At 41.1% G+C, this 15627-nt stretch overlaps 1 protein-coding gene across 3 annotated transcripts in view; it reads right to left on the bottom strand.

The window, feature by feature from the left end:
- The window catches only part of SEMA5A (semaphorin 5A), a 976513-nt gene that overhangs the window by 367196 nt on the left and 593690 nt on the right, over positions 1-15627 (bottom strand). For all 3 annotated transcript variants that reach the window (XM_030205332.1, XM_030205321.1, XM_030205342.1), the window contains one exon: positions 9436-9721. In XM_030205332.1, the coding sequence (XP_030061192.1) occupies positions 9436-9721 (286 nt within the window). The remainder of the gene's footprint in view (positions 1-9435; positions 9722-15627) is intronic.

Below are 15627 nucleotides of genomic sequence, written 5' to 3'. Positions count from 1 at the left end.
ATGTATGTAAGACATCCCTACATAGAAAGACTAATGGAAGAACTTTTGGAAGCTCTTACTGTTCGATTTATTATAACAAGCTACCGATGAGAAGGATACACACTGTATTTGAAGATAAGTACTTATTAAATTGTTGGACATATTGAAGATATTTTTGATAGTTAGATACTGAAGCAATTTTGATTGCTAGATACTGATAAAATTCACATATAGAAAAAATAGATAAGTTGAACCGATGAGGAAAACAGGTATGGCAGTTTATGTATGTTATTATACATAAATATACAAGAATAATCTAAGCCTACCTTCTGATGGTTCTATATATATTTTAAAAAATCTTTCTATATAAGGACATCTTAAATACATGTTTATTCCGTAAATATGTGCATGTCTAAAATAGTGCATATCTTACAGGTAGGAGTACAAATAGGCTGAGCCTGAGCAGAGCATGGGACAGCCTCACGTTTACACACACAATTTATAGCGTACTATGTTATATGTATATTTCCATTCCGTTTAGGGGGGGTTCTGATCTAGAGGCATGCAGTCATAATCCCACAGATGGTAGCTTCACCCCACTGGCTCCTCAGCCAAGCACATACACCAAATGTACTTGGCTGAGGAGCCAATGGGGTGAAGTTGCCATCTGTGGGATTATGACTGAACACCTCTAAATCAGAATCCCCCCCTAAACGGAACAATAGTCGTTGCGATAGAAATCCTGCTCAGTACGATGTGTATATTTCCGGCATTTAGGTGTGAGCATTTACACCAGCTCTATGACTGGTGTAAGTTATAAGGGAAAGTAGGTGACAATGTACTTTTACAGAGTAGACTTACCAGATGCCCTCTGGGCATCTGTTTATAGGCAAACAGTTATAGAATTACCTCCTTAGTGTCACTACATTGCTCCATCAGATGCAAGTGGAGAAACACCGCAAAAGCGGAGGACCGTGTGCTACTACGTCAAAGATGGCCAAAGTCAGGAGTAGTGTGATCAGCAGAGCTCTTCCGTAAAAAGACAGCCAGACCCGACATAGCACTGTGTTTCAGCAAAAAGCCTATGTCAGGGGTCTGTGTTTAAAATCTCTGGAGGATATATAACACAAAGTAATCACTGGAAAACAATCTTCTTTGTACTGTGCATTCACAAGCTGACCCCTGCTTCCTGGATCACCTCTTAGTCAAGATTGTTTTCCAGTGATTACATTATGTTATATATCCTCCACAGATTTTAAAACACAGACCCCTGACGTAGGCTTTTTGCTGAAACACAGTGCTACATCAGGTCCTGAAGAATAAAGGGGTCCCTTTACAAAGGCGCACTTAAAAAATGGCTTGCAGTAGTGTAGGCTTGGGTTTTGGGCTCGCGCCAATCCATTTTTTAGTGCCTATAAAAAAGGCCTTTTTAAATTTTTTGTCGAAAATGGACGTGCAAGAAAATGAAAATTGCTGCGTGTCCATATTGGGTCTGAGGCCTTACCGCCAGCCATTGACCTAGCAACAAAGACTCACACAGTAACCAGGCGGTAATGACCTACATGCGCCTGAAAATAAAAAATATTTTTCAGATGCACGTATCGGACGTGCTCAAAAAAATGAAATTACCACAAGAGCCACGTAGTAGTCGGGCAGTAACTCCATTTTGGTGCATGTTGGGCACATGTAGACACTTACACGGGTTAGTAAAAGGACCCCAAAGATTGTTTTCCATTATATTCCTCATCCGGCTGTCTTTTTATGGAAGAGCTCTGCTGATCACACTACTCCTGACTTTGTCCATCAGATGCAAGGTCAGAAGAATAAACTGCCCAAGTTCATGTTTGCATTATCAAAGATGTGGCCTGTATGTACAGCAGGGGAAACCTGTGCAGATTCAATCTCCCAGGCAGCAGAAGTGTGATCATATCGGTGATTGGCTTCACATGGCTTCAGCTCTTTTCCAGTGACCGACTTCTTTTGTGCACAGAAGTGCTTCAGCCCCTAAACTGTACCGCTTCCTCAGGTTTTTGTAGCCCAAATGCATGACCCTGCATTTTTTAGCATTAAATCTTAGCTGACAAATTCTGAATCATTCTTCAAACTTTGCTAGGTCCCTCCCTTATGCTATCTGCACCATCAAAGGTGTCTACTCTATTCCATATTTTGGTATTATCTGCAAAGTGGCAAACCTTATCACAGCGTACTTCTGCAATATTGCTTACAAAAAAATTTAATAGAACCCTTTAAACTCTAAGGGGGAATTTATTAAAGTTGGTTATTTTACTACAAGTCATGCTATTTTAGAACAGGGTCCCATTTTATACAATGAGACTCTGTGCTAAAATAGCACAACTTGAGGTGAAATAACCCATCTTAACAGCAGTCCACAATGTTAACTACCCCCCTAGGTTTGGCTGAAAGTAGGGGACAAATTTAACAACTAAATTAAGTGCCTAAATTTAAGAACTAATTTTTTTTATATATATCAAAACCAATGTGTATATTTTGAGGGGGAATTTTCTGAGTATGAGCCAGTAGGCAGTAGATTTCCAAGGGTCTCTTTTAGGGGACCTTTTACTAAGCCACATAAGCATCTACGTGCGCCCAAGGAGTTACCACCCGACTACCATGTAGCTCTTGCAGTAATTTCATTTTTGGTGCGCATCCGATACACCCGCCTAAAAAATATTTTTGGGCACATGTAATGGACAGTGCACCAAGTGGCATTTGACAAGCGTAGGTCATTACCACCCGGATTCTTTACCACTAGGTCAAAGGCTGGTGGTAAGGTCTTGGACCCAAAATGGACGGCAATTTTGATTTTGCCGCATTTCTGTTCTCGGCCAAAAAAAAAGGCATTTTTGTAGGTGCGCTGAAAAGTAATTCTACATGTGCCCAAAACATGCGTCTACACTACCGGAGGCCATTTTTCAGTGCACCTTAGTAAAAGGATCCCTTAGGTCTGATATTATTCTATTTGTATCTAGAAACACTGGTCTTTGAATTGAGATATCTGATGTAGAAGTATTGTGTTTGCAGACAATATCCAGTTTGTCATATAGGTATATGTTTTTTGATCAATCTCTGGCAGTTAATAGGTTGAATAGGTGTCTTGCTAAGATTGTAGATTGGCTATATCAGAAAAATCTAAAATTATATGTGAGGAAAACTAGAGCTATTTATATATCTAAAAGAAAGTTTACAGCAAACAGGAAGGGAACCTCTACGGGAAAGCAAGCCAAACCCGGAGAGAGTAGAGGTTGACCAAATGATGAGTCAACTCAGGAGATGCAATTAAGAGAAAAATCATGGATAAACTATTAGTGGAACATATGATACTGAAGGATCATAAGTTTGACAAATTACACTTTTTAGTATTAGGTTAAGATTATTCTTCATTGGAGAATTGGAGATACAGAAAATTTGTTATTGCAAGAGGAACAGAGATTCATCTTCAGATTTAACACAGTAATAGCACATAGGCTCAAATAGAAGTCTGATTTGACTGTATTCCTGTAAACCAAAGAGGACACACAAATATTATGGTTGAATTATATACCTCATAAGAAGTGATTGCATATGTCATGAATGTTCAATGCTGGTTATTCAATAAAGTTGTTTTTGTGGTTTGTACATAACTAATGCTATTAAGTTTAACAAAATTTCATTTTTGTTTTTAAGTGACCTGTTTAAACATTTCTGTGCTTTTTAAAGTCTTTTTAGAGTCTGTATTATTATTTTTATATTGGTTATAATGTGTTTCAGTTTTAAGATAATTAGCGATTTCAGGAGGGCACATTGAGAGGAACTGAGAGATACCTTTGGTGTTGTCTTTTTGGAAGTTTTAAATTGGCCGTTTTTTTCCCAAGCTGTTCCGTTTTTAGCAGCAGCATTTTAAAGCACAATTTCCTATTAATGTATGTCATTCCATTTGATTTTCCTTATTCATTATTGTACATGTTATTTTTGTAAGGAAAGGCAGTATAGTAAATAAAATAAGCCATACACCATAATTCTCTACATCAGTCTGTTGTCAACATGAAAATATTGCAGCTATTGCAAAATGTAGGCATTAAGGGGTCCTTTTACTAAGGTGCACTAAAAAATAGCCGCGGTAGTGTAGACGCAGGTTTTGGGCGTGCAAAGAATCATTTTTCAGCGGACCTATAAAAAGGCCTTTTTAAAATTTTTGCCGAAAGTGGACATACGGCAAAATGAAAATTGCTGCGTGTCCGTTGTGGGTCTGAGACCTTACCGCCAGTCATTGACCTAGCGGTAAAGTCTAACGCAGTAACCAGGCAGTAATGACCTACGCGCTGCAGAAAATAAAAATTATTTTTCAGCCGCTCATATCGGACGTGCAGAAAAAATGAAATTATTGCAAGAGCCACACGATAGCCATGCGGTAACTCCATTTTGGTACGCATTGGGCACATGTAGACGCTTAAGCGGCTTAGTATAAGGGCCCCTAAGACCCTTATATGGCTATAAAGAAATTTGATCTTTTTGTCCCTCTGTTCAAGAGATTGAAAAAGCATTCAAGGCCTGCTCGAATTTTTAAATCCTCTATTTGGTTCATAAAATGTCTCTACAAGGCTCTCTTACAATATTTGGTTAAAATTATTACACCCTATGAAACTTTGAGCACAATTTAATTGTCCCAGATGGTTTTGTTGGGGTATTTTTTTAAATGATTTTTCATGTGTATATGCCAGCATATGCACATAAACTGTTTCTTCTACAATAACATCATAGTTGCAACCTGGGTTGTAGGCATGTTTGAGAAGGAGTTTGGGCAGGGCATGAATGGATTTACCAAGTACATGCATAGTTTGATTACATACCTATGCACATATTTCAGCTCTGCGCATTTATACCAGCATTTTACCTCCGATTTTGGCCACCTTTGTGCTGGTATTTTATAAAGACACTAGGGTGTGCGCCCGAGATGCGCATGCAAATGAATGGATTAATGAGCCCTTAACTAGCAATAATTGGGCGCTAGCAACCAAGTATTGCAGTTAATTGTTTGATTGGCAGCTGCACATGCATCTTACTACGCGCTATTCTACAAAGATCTGTCTGCAACTTTTATAGCACGTATCTGAAAAGTGGTCGTAGCCAGGGGTTCATGTCGGAGGTGTTCCCAAACGTGGTACATGGAATTCGGAATTAGGTGGATCCACGCCTGAGTCAGGCACTGACATTTATACCTGCTTTTAGCAGGCGTACGTCCTGTGCCCAACACACCCTTTATAGAATTCTGCTTAGTGCCAATTTGTTTGAGCATGGAAGTTTGAGTATCATTTACTGAATTCCCTCCTAGGGGGTTAATTCTATAACAGCATGTAAGGGGTTAAGCAGGTGCCTATTTTAAGCCTATTCTATAAAGAAAAGTAGCACCTATTTTTTTTTCTAAATAGCATATTAGTGTAACTGGCTAAAACTGTGCGTACATTTAGGCGTGACCACTGCTATGCCTAAGTATATACTGGGATACAGACTAATGAAAGAATTTGTGAGATTGGATAATTAAAGAATTTTGACATTACAAGAAGAAGTTTGGTGATATTCTTGAACTTTTTTTAATATGGTGGAAACATTCAACTGTGTGTGTGTGTGTGGGGGGGGTGAGCATACTACATACATGTTTTTGAAATTGGAACTGTTTTTGTATTTTTTGATATAAAAAGGTTTGCCAAGTTTTTTTGAGTATTGAGTAATCCCGTGGCGGGGGGGGGGGGGAGGGTTCATATATAGTTTTACTATATGCACATAGCTCTGGGCATCAGCCATCTTCTGCGTAAACTCCGCCCATACACATGCCCATTGGCAAAATACGCACCATCAAACTTATTTTTTTAATTTCCATTTCAAAACTTTATCACTTAAAAAAGAAAAGCAGAATTTAGGACTCCAAAATGTAAATCATTTATTTAGATTTTGCTCACACCTTTTTCAGTAGCTCAAGGTGAGTTACATTCAGGTACACTGGATATTTCTCTGTTGCAGGAGGGCTCACAATCTAAGTTTGTACCTGAGGCAATGGAGGGAGGGTTAAGTGACTTGCCCAGGATCACAAGGAGCAGCAGCAGCGGGATTTAAACCAGCCACCTCTGGATTGCAAGACCAGAGCTCTAACCACTAGGCCACTCCTCCACTCCAAAACAGGCAATAAGCAGTGCTATATAGATCCCAATATTAGGGACAATCAAGAAAGGAAGGAAAAACCCTTGAAGCTAAGAGTAAATAAAAGGAAAAAGGAAAAGACAAAGGAAGTATCACAATAACAAAAATTCCATTCTTTAACAGGTCATTTGTACATGTACATTTGTACATGCGTGGAGGAGTGGCCTAGTGGTTAGGGTGGTGGACTTTGGTCCTGAGGAACTGAGTTCAATTCCTGGCACAGGCAGCTCCTTGTGACTCTGGGCAAGTCACTTAACCCTCCATTGCCTGCCATGAGTGGGAAAGCGCAGGGTACAAATACAACAAAAAAAAAAAGTAAATGACTAGGATATTGCCATTTACACACCCACCTAATATTAGGTGGTTCCTTATAGAATTTCCTCCATAGAGGCTAAAGCAATTCTATAACAGGGCGCATCCATTTAGGTGCCCCAATACTGTGGAAGGAGCGCCTAAAATCTGAGCGCTCTGATTCTGTTATAGAATACTAGCATAAATCCACACTAACATGCCTAAATTTAGGTGCAACCACATATGCTATGTCTATGACTGGCGGAATGGGCCATGCCTAAGGGGCCCTTTTACTAAGCTGCGGTAAAAAGTGGCCTGCAGTAGTCTGGCCACATGAATGTGGAGCGCGCTGGGCCACTTTTTACCACAGCTGGGCTTTTTTTTAGTGGAGCGGTAAATGACCAGGCGCTAAAATTAAAAGTAGCAAGAGGCTATTTACTGCCTGAGCACTTACTGCCACCCACTGACCTAGAGATAAGGGCTCACGTGCTACTCACACAGTAGATCAGTTAGCAAGTGCTAATGTGGCCATGCTGCTGATTACCCCTGGGAATGCCCCCCATGGTACAAAATAGACAAATATTTTTTACCACGGGAAATAGCGCATGCCAACTTCAAAATTATCATTGGGTGCCCATGCTAGCCCAGCGGTAATATCGATTATTCGCACGCTACCCATGCATTAGCCCTACCACCGCTTAGTAAAACAGCCCCTAAGTGTGCTATGAAATGTGCATAATTTATAGTATTTTATAAACTGTGCATGTAAGTTGGAGACATGTTTAAGCCCCTTCCATGATCCACCCACCTGCACACCCCCTTGAAGTAACATGTTATGGCACTTAAGAACTACCTTGCAGAACAGTGCATATTGCACCTATGTGCATTGATGTTCTAGGTCAGTTCCCACCCACCAATTTCCATCTGAAAAATTATCACCTAGGTCAATTCCCACCCCAACCAATTCTCACTGCTGCAGGGAGGACATTTCTCATAGAATAGAACAAGGTCTGGTATCTATATCCTTCGTTTTCCTCTTCCAGATATGTGGCTTGTTTGGGGGGGGGGGGGGATGCCCCCACACATCCCCCCAAACTATACCCATGTCACTTCCCATCCCAGTCATAACCTTCTGCAAACCACACCACAGCAAGCAAAAATAAATAAATAAATAACAAATCCGAAATCCAAATAAAGAGCATAAAAGATAAAGGGGCCCTTTTACTAAGCTGTGGTAAAAGGGGGCCTGAGCTAGAAAATATTTTTGTAGTGCCAGAAATGGCGCGCGCTGAGGGTGGGAACTACTGCCAAGCTCCTGCAATAGTTCAAAATTGGCGCGCCAACCGCATAAACCATAACCCCCAATGCAACCCAACACACAACAAAAAAAATTAAAATAAAAACCCATTACAACCCAATTACAAACACATTCATTAACTTCCTCAAACGTAGACAATTACCCTTCCTACAGAAGTCAAATCGAACAGCACAATTTCCATCCACTCCCACACGGCTTCACCTCTAAGGAAAGGCACTGTTTATGCACATTCTGACACATACAGCGCTGTTTTTGCAAATTCCAACGCATACGACGCTGTTTAAGCAAATTCCAACACATAAAAAGAAAACCCAAAAAATGGAGGAAAAAAAGATCGAACACTAGATCTCTGTAAGAAAATATGTTCCAGGGTGGGAAATAGCCAGGGAGGAATAGTCTAGGAGGGAATTGTTCCCCTTGGATGGGAATTGGTCAGAAAGGAATTGGTGGGTGGAAACTGTCTGGATGGGACTCCCCTGATACCGTACATCAGTGCTACTTTTCTGTGCACTTATGCACATACCCCAGATTCTATATATGGCGACTAAAGTTGCTCATGCAAATTTGGCCGTGGGGCCAAATTTTGCTCGCAAGCATAGGAGCCAGCTCTGGGTGCTTGAGCACCCCCAATATTAAACAAAGTCTTTGACTGTTTCCAGGGTGAGGTGATTTCTCTTGGGTTTAGCACCCTCAATAATTTTGAAAAGTTGGCTCCTATGCTTACAAATTAATTGTTTAACAAGCCAATCGGCGTTAATAATTGGCCAATAACAAGCAACTATCAGCACTAATTAGAATTTATGAGCGCAGCTTTCTAAGCATATTCTGTAAAGTGATGCATGTAAATTCTAATGAACAAATCTCAAAAGGGGGTGTGGCCATGGGAGGGGTATGGGCAGATTCTGGCTGTTTCTAGAAATTATATGCACTGTTATAGAGTACACCCAATCATGCGGGAATTTATACCAGGTTTTACTTGGGGTAAATGGGCATGCCACAATTTAGTCACAGGTCCAGGCACTATCTGTATTCTATAAACTGGGGTTACAGAATAGCACTACGCGCATTTTTTTCTACGCTCACTTTTTTTGGCACAATTTACAGAACCTAATCCATAAAGTACGCATAATTTCACAGCTACAGTTATAGAATTGCCTTTCACATGTTTTTATAAAATTGACCTAAAATAAGCATCTAGGTCTCCCATTATAAAAGTACCCTCCACATGTCTTCCTCCTTATAACTGTGCTTACACATGAAGTGAAAAATCCCTGGATGTAAAGGAGTAATCTATATTTGCTTTCTAAAGAAACTAAAAGCATTTAGAGTCTGGGAGCATTAGGCTGTGGCTTGGTGTCTCAATGTTCTGGGGCCATCAGAATAAAGCTGCTTGCAGGGTGGCTCACAACAGGATTAACCTTTTACCACAGCAACTGACAGTGCAGAAATCCCGCAGGTTGCTGGATCCTGTGGTAAATCAAGTTGAAGTAAAAGCTTGCCTTTTACTGCACCTTGATAACTTCTCCCCTAGATGATTATTTGACATGCATCAGATTATTGCTGATTTATTTTGGGATCTGGTTTGATGCAATTTGTTTTGCTAAAGACAAAATATAAAGTCTAGGGCTTAATCTGATATTTGTCAGGTTACTCACACATTAGTGGTGAAGATTCCATAGATGAGGTCCAGCTCCGGAAGGTAAAAGGTACTCTGCAGTTCATTGTAATAAAATGGAATTTCACCAGGGCGTGAACAGTTCAGCCGAGCTTTCATAAATGTTGTCCAGGTGTCTTCCAACAAAAAACGGCCTCCGATGTCATTCTTGCAAACCCGGGCTGCCCGAGAGAAAACGGTCTTCCCACAGTCATGCTCCACTGCATTCTCCCGAAAGAAGAAATAAGTGAAGTTGCCAATGTCATACGACGACACAAAATTTGGCTCTGAAAAGAAAAGTAGAGGGAAAAAAATTAAGCAATCTATAAAAAAATTAAGCATGGATTAGCAGGATTAGACAAAAATCACATATATTTTGTCAATGTTTAACCTGATAAAGGTGTTCCTCCCCACATGAGTTTAATAGAATATAAATGTGTCTCTTTTCAGACAGTTCTTTTCTGCAGAAGACAAGTGTTGCTTCATAGAAAAAAGAACTGATTTAAAAAAAACGTAGCAACTGCCTACTTTGCAATAACTTTTTGTAACAAGCAGTAGTAGCTACCCAGTACCAGGCAAACATTTGCCTTTTCAATAGCTGTTTCTGAAATTGTTGTCATTGTTTCACTGCAATCCCTCCTGAATTTATGGGAGCAGCCATGCTCAAAACAGTGACAGACACTGCCACAGCACAATGGACATGAGTGGTGCCTACTGATTGTGAGGCTATAAATAATGTCATACACCATACGCCAATAATACAGGGTCAGCCATTCAAACGGAGTTATCCTTATAGGGGGAGTTTATCTATCTATCTATCTATCTATCTATCTATCTATCTATCTATCTATCTATCTATATATATAAAGCAGACCCTCACCCATTCTAATACAGCACTCAGCAAAACAATCCCAATCACACACTCCAGAATAACACCCCCCACTCACATTCACCCCTCAGTACCACACTCATTCTCACACGCCCAAGTAGCACACCTCCATGAACACTCACCCCTCAGCAGTACACCCCCACTCACACACCATAGAATAGCACACTCACCCATTCTCACACACCCCTCATCAAAACAACCCCACTCACTCATTCTCACACACCTCTCATCAGAAAACCCCCACTCAAACTCTCTTCACCAGTACGCCCCCATTCACAATCATCCCTCAGCAGTACATCTCCGCTCACACATTCTCACCCCCTTAAGTACCACACCCCAATCACACTCACCCATTCTCATACCTCTCCTCAACAGTACAACTGCTCAGTAGAATACCCTCACCCTCACTTACTCACCCATTCTAACATACCCATTTACACTCACTTTCAGCAGTACACCCCCACTCAGCCATTTTTACACACCCCTCAGCACTGTCAATGTTTAAGGCTCACTCAAAGTAGAATATACAGTATTTAAAGCAGACCATAGTTTTGGGGCCAGTCATGGATCCAGATACAGTTCAACCAGCCTTTCCAATGTTGATAAATAAGGCTCAAAGTCAAATGATAAAAGTCACAGGTGTCAACTTACAAAACCCATGGTTTTCACATGGCCAATTATAGGTCGCCTGTTCACGAGTTGGCTCAAATAAGTCTTTATACATATATGCTCCAAATCAATAAACAAAAAATGTTGTCTATCAAAATGTGCTCAAATGAGAACGTATTACAAATTATATTAAAACATATTTAAAATTATCTACTCTTGTGTATTCTATTTCTGTTTGTAGAAACAAAAATATATCTATATACATATATCTATACCTATTCTTTAATTTTCATTTCTCACATTAAATACATCAAACAAAAATGTAACAACCACAAATAAACCTTGCTCTTCTCAATTACAAAGTACTAATCTATTGCTGAGCAACGCCTAGTATAGAGGCAAGTCCTGCATCCATAAACTTTCAACAGCACTGAATAGATAATGCAGCTGAAAATTCTCTCTGATTGTCTTGGCACCAAGAGGGCAGCTCTGTAAAGGGCACCAAGAAAGCACCTAGTTGATGCCAGCTGTACAAAGCAAAGTAGGCACCTCCTTTCCTTTATAGAATACTAGCGTAGCAGCACAAATATCAAACATATAAATGGCAAGTGAGCGACTCACCCGCAAATGCGCAGTAGAGACTTCCCTCTCTGTCCCGCCCTCGCGTCAAGATGTCATGACGTCAGAGGGCGGAACAGAGAGGGAAACGGAATCGGACGCTGCCTGCCGCTGGAGCCTGGAAAGTTGAAACGAACCAACATCGCCGGCGCACCAACCTCCACCCCCCCAATCCCCGAAGGTCATCGTCACCACCATTCCCACCCCCCTCTGTATTGGGCCCCCTGCACTTACATGACAGCGCCTCTCACCTCCGTGTGGAAGTGCTGCAGGCAGCAGCAGAGCGATCTGCTGCTACCTGCAGCACTTTCACACGGAGGTGAGAGGCGCTCTCATGTCAGTGCAGGGGGCCCGGCATGGAGGGGGGAGGGAGCGGCGGCGATGAGGGTAGCTGGACATGAGGAGAGAGCAGGGCAGAGAGGAGGGTTGCTGGATATGGGGGGAGGGCAGGGGACAGAGGAGGGTCGGTGGATGGGCTGAGGCCAGGGGAGAGAGGAGGGCTGCTGGACATGGGGGCTCCTTTGACTAAGTGACAGAGAGTTGGATAGAGAGAGAGTGCTAGATTGGCTTATTTAGATTTTAGCAAAGCCTTTGACATGGTTCCACATAGATGACTAATAAATAAAGTACCTTTGGTATGGGCCCTAAAGTGACTGAATGTGTTAGAAATTGGTTGCGTGGAAGTCGGTACAGGGTAGTGGTAAATCGAGCTCACTCTGAGGAAAACGATGTTAACAATGGTTTGCTGCAAAGTTCGTTTCTTGGGCCGTTTCTTTTAAACATTTTTGTAAGCGATATTGCTGAAGGGTTGTCTGGTAAGGTTTACCTCTTTGTGGATGATACCAAAATCTGCAATAGGATAGACACCCCTGATAATATAGATAACATGAGGAAGGACCTAGTAAAGCTTGAAGAATGGTCCAGAATTTGGCAGCTAAGATTTGATGCTAAAAAATGCAGGGTCAGGCACTTGGGCTGCAAAAAAACAAGGGAACAGTACAGATTAGGGGGTGAAGAACTTTTGTATGTGAAATTCCTTTGGAGAGTACAGAGACTTCATGCTGTGATAATTTCTGAATATATACCAGACCAAACCCCTAAAATACTACCGGTACATCGATGACATTTTTATGATTTGGACTGAGGAGGAAGAAACTCTGAAACAATTTTACAATTCCTTCAATACATACCACCCTACTATCATATTCAAAATTGACTATTCTCCAGAAAAAGTCAATTTTTTGGACACCACAGTCTCAATCAGCGATGGCTATATACAAACATCCATATACAAGAAATCCACAGTGCAGCTACCTCCACAACTCCAGCTTACACCCTTCACATACAAAAAGATCCATTATTTACAGCCAAGCCACAAGGTACCACCGTATCTGCTTTGACCCAGGGGACAGAGACAGACACCTTGAAATCCTGACTGCATCCTTCGAACGGATAGGCTACAACCCCAAAATAATCTCCAAGAATATTGCCTCCTCCCTCAAAACACCCAGGGAAAATCTGCTACAGTACAAAGAAAAAAAAAGCCACAGACAAAATCCCCCTTATAGTGACATACAACCCAGAGCTGGAAAAATTAAGAAAAATCATAAAAGATAAGCATAAGCACAAGCACCGCCATACTGGGAAAGACCAAGGGTCCATCAAGCCCAGCATCCTGTCTCCGACAGTGGCCAATCCAGGCTTCAAAAACCAGGCAACCCCCCCCCCCCCCCCCCGAAAAAAAAAATAATGTTCAATGGACTTTTCCCTCAGGAATCTGTCCAAACCCCCTTTAAATTCCGTAAGGCCAGCTGCTTTCACTACATTCTCCGGCAATGAGTTTCAGAGTCTAACTACAAGCTGAGTAAAGAAAAACTTTCTCCTATTTGTTTTAAATCTACCATATTCTAACTTCATCTTGTGTCCCCTGGTTTTGTTGTTGATTGGAAGTGCAAACAATCGCTTCACATCTGTCCGCTCTACTCCGCTCATTATCTTGTAGACTTCTACCATATCACCCCTCAGTCGCCTTTCCTCCAAGCTGAAGAGCCCTAATCTTCTCAGCCTTTCCTCAAAGGGAAGTCATTCTATTCCCTTTATCATTTTCGTCACCCTTCTCTGCACCTTTTCTAATTCCTTTATATCTTTTTTGAGATGCGGCGACCAGAATTGGACACAATACTCGAGGTGTGGTTGCACCATGGAGCGATACAACGGCATTATAAGATCCTCGTGTTTGTTTTCCATTCCTTTACTAATAATACTCAACATTCTGTGTGCTTTCTTAGCCGCCGCAGCACACTGGGCAGATGTTTTTAACGTCTTATGAACAATTACTCCCAGATCCCTTTCTAGGTCCTTAACTCCTAACACGGAACCTTGCATGACATAGCTGTAATTCGGGTTCCTCTTACCCACATGCATCACTTTGCACTTGTCAACATTGAACTTCATCTGCCACTTGCACGCCCAATCCCCCAGTCTCGCGAGGTCCTCCTGTAATCTTTCACACTCCTCCTGCGACTTGACGACGATGAATAATTTTGTGTCATCTGCGAATTTAATTACCTCACTAGTTACTCCCATCTCTAGGTCATTTATTAATATGTTAAAAAGATCTACAGCCTCTACTCCAGGAGGATGAATTACTGAGAGAGATATTCCAATCCCCACCAGTGCTGGCCTTCCGACAGCCAGCCAATTTAAAACACAAGCTAGTGAGAAGCAAGCTCTCAACCGAGACCCAAAAAGAAGAGAATGGCACACATCCTTGCAATATATCCAGCTGCAAACTATGCCAAAACATCTCACAGGACCCCACGGTCATTCACAAAGGAAAAATATTCAACATTAAATCTTTCACGTGCTCATCTTCCAATGTGGTATATATCATTCAGTGTAAAAAATGCAACGAAGGCTGCTACATTGGAGAAACAAGTCAGATGCTAAAGAAGAGATTTAATTTACATAGACACCATATGAAAAATGCTAGTACCAATCAGGATGTCACCTCTGTGGGGCAGCACTTTACAAAACCAGAACACTGTACCAGTGATTTCATGGTAAGAATCCTGAAAGGGAACCCTAAAACAATACAGGAATGTAAGACCTTTGAAGTTATAATGACTAAATATTTTGGCACCCACAAAACAGGACTTAACAAAGATCTGGGTTTTCTAGCCCATTATAAACCATAAAATTGTACTGCTTTGTCACCCTCCTGTCGCCATGCATATCTCCCTGTCCCTCATCCACCCGACTCTTCCTGTCTCTCACCTATCCACCCCCATCCTGTTAGACTGTCACTGAAATGCTTTGATGTTTCACTTATATATACTGTCATCTACCAACATTTGCTTATTTCCGATCTGACGAAGAAGGGCAACCTTCGAAAGCTAATCAAGAAATGTATTAAGTTATGTCCAATAAAAAAGGTATCATCTTATTTTCTTTTCCATGTTTTATTTCTGTTGATTACCTTTAAAAGTGGACTAACATGGCTACCACACCTTTTGCTTTGGGTAAGTGTGGGAGGAGAGAGGATATGGAGGTCTGCTATATTTTTTTTATTCATCATCATCTGGTGTCACATGACTTTTTAAGTGTTAAAAAGGGGCTATACTGGATCAACGTTTGGAAAGCACTGCCATATGACAAATTATACATTCTAAATCAGCCGTTCAAATGCTTCCCCCCCCCCCCCCCCCCCCCAATCGCATCAATGCTTTTGAAAATCTACCCAATTCATGTTTTAAGCTTATGAAGATTACAGTACTGCTGAGTTCATAATGGTATTTTTCCTTTGTAAAAGCTGTCAGAGACTTGAGCATGATTAAAAAGTGTACTTTTCCGTTAACTAGTAAGACATGAATTCAAGCCACTTTAATAATGACAGAGGACCAGGGATGAGAATGTTCACCTTAGCCTGACTTTAATTTGTGTCTGCAACAGAGAGCCATTTACAGTTTCCAGCACCACATAATGGTTGTAAAAGATAACCTTAGGCCTCCATTACTATATAATGGATGAGATTAGATCCCATTACACATTGCTACAATGCTCAAGAGAGGAACTCCC

Source organism: Microcaecilia unicolor, chromosome 1 (assembly GCF_901765095.1).
Source record: "Microcaecilia unicolor chromosome 1, aMicUni1.1, whole genome shotgun sequence".
NCBI lineage: Eukaryota > Metazoa > Chordata > Amphibia > Gymnophiona > Siphonopidae > Microcaecilia > Microcaecilia unicolor.
The sequence above is the reverse complement of the archived record's forward strand: the minus strand, read 5'-3'. Positions and strand labels throughout refer to the sequence as shown.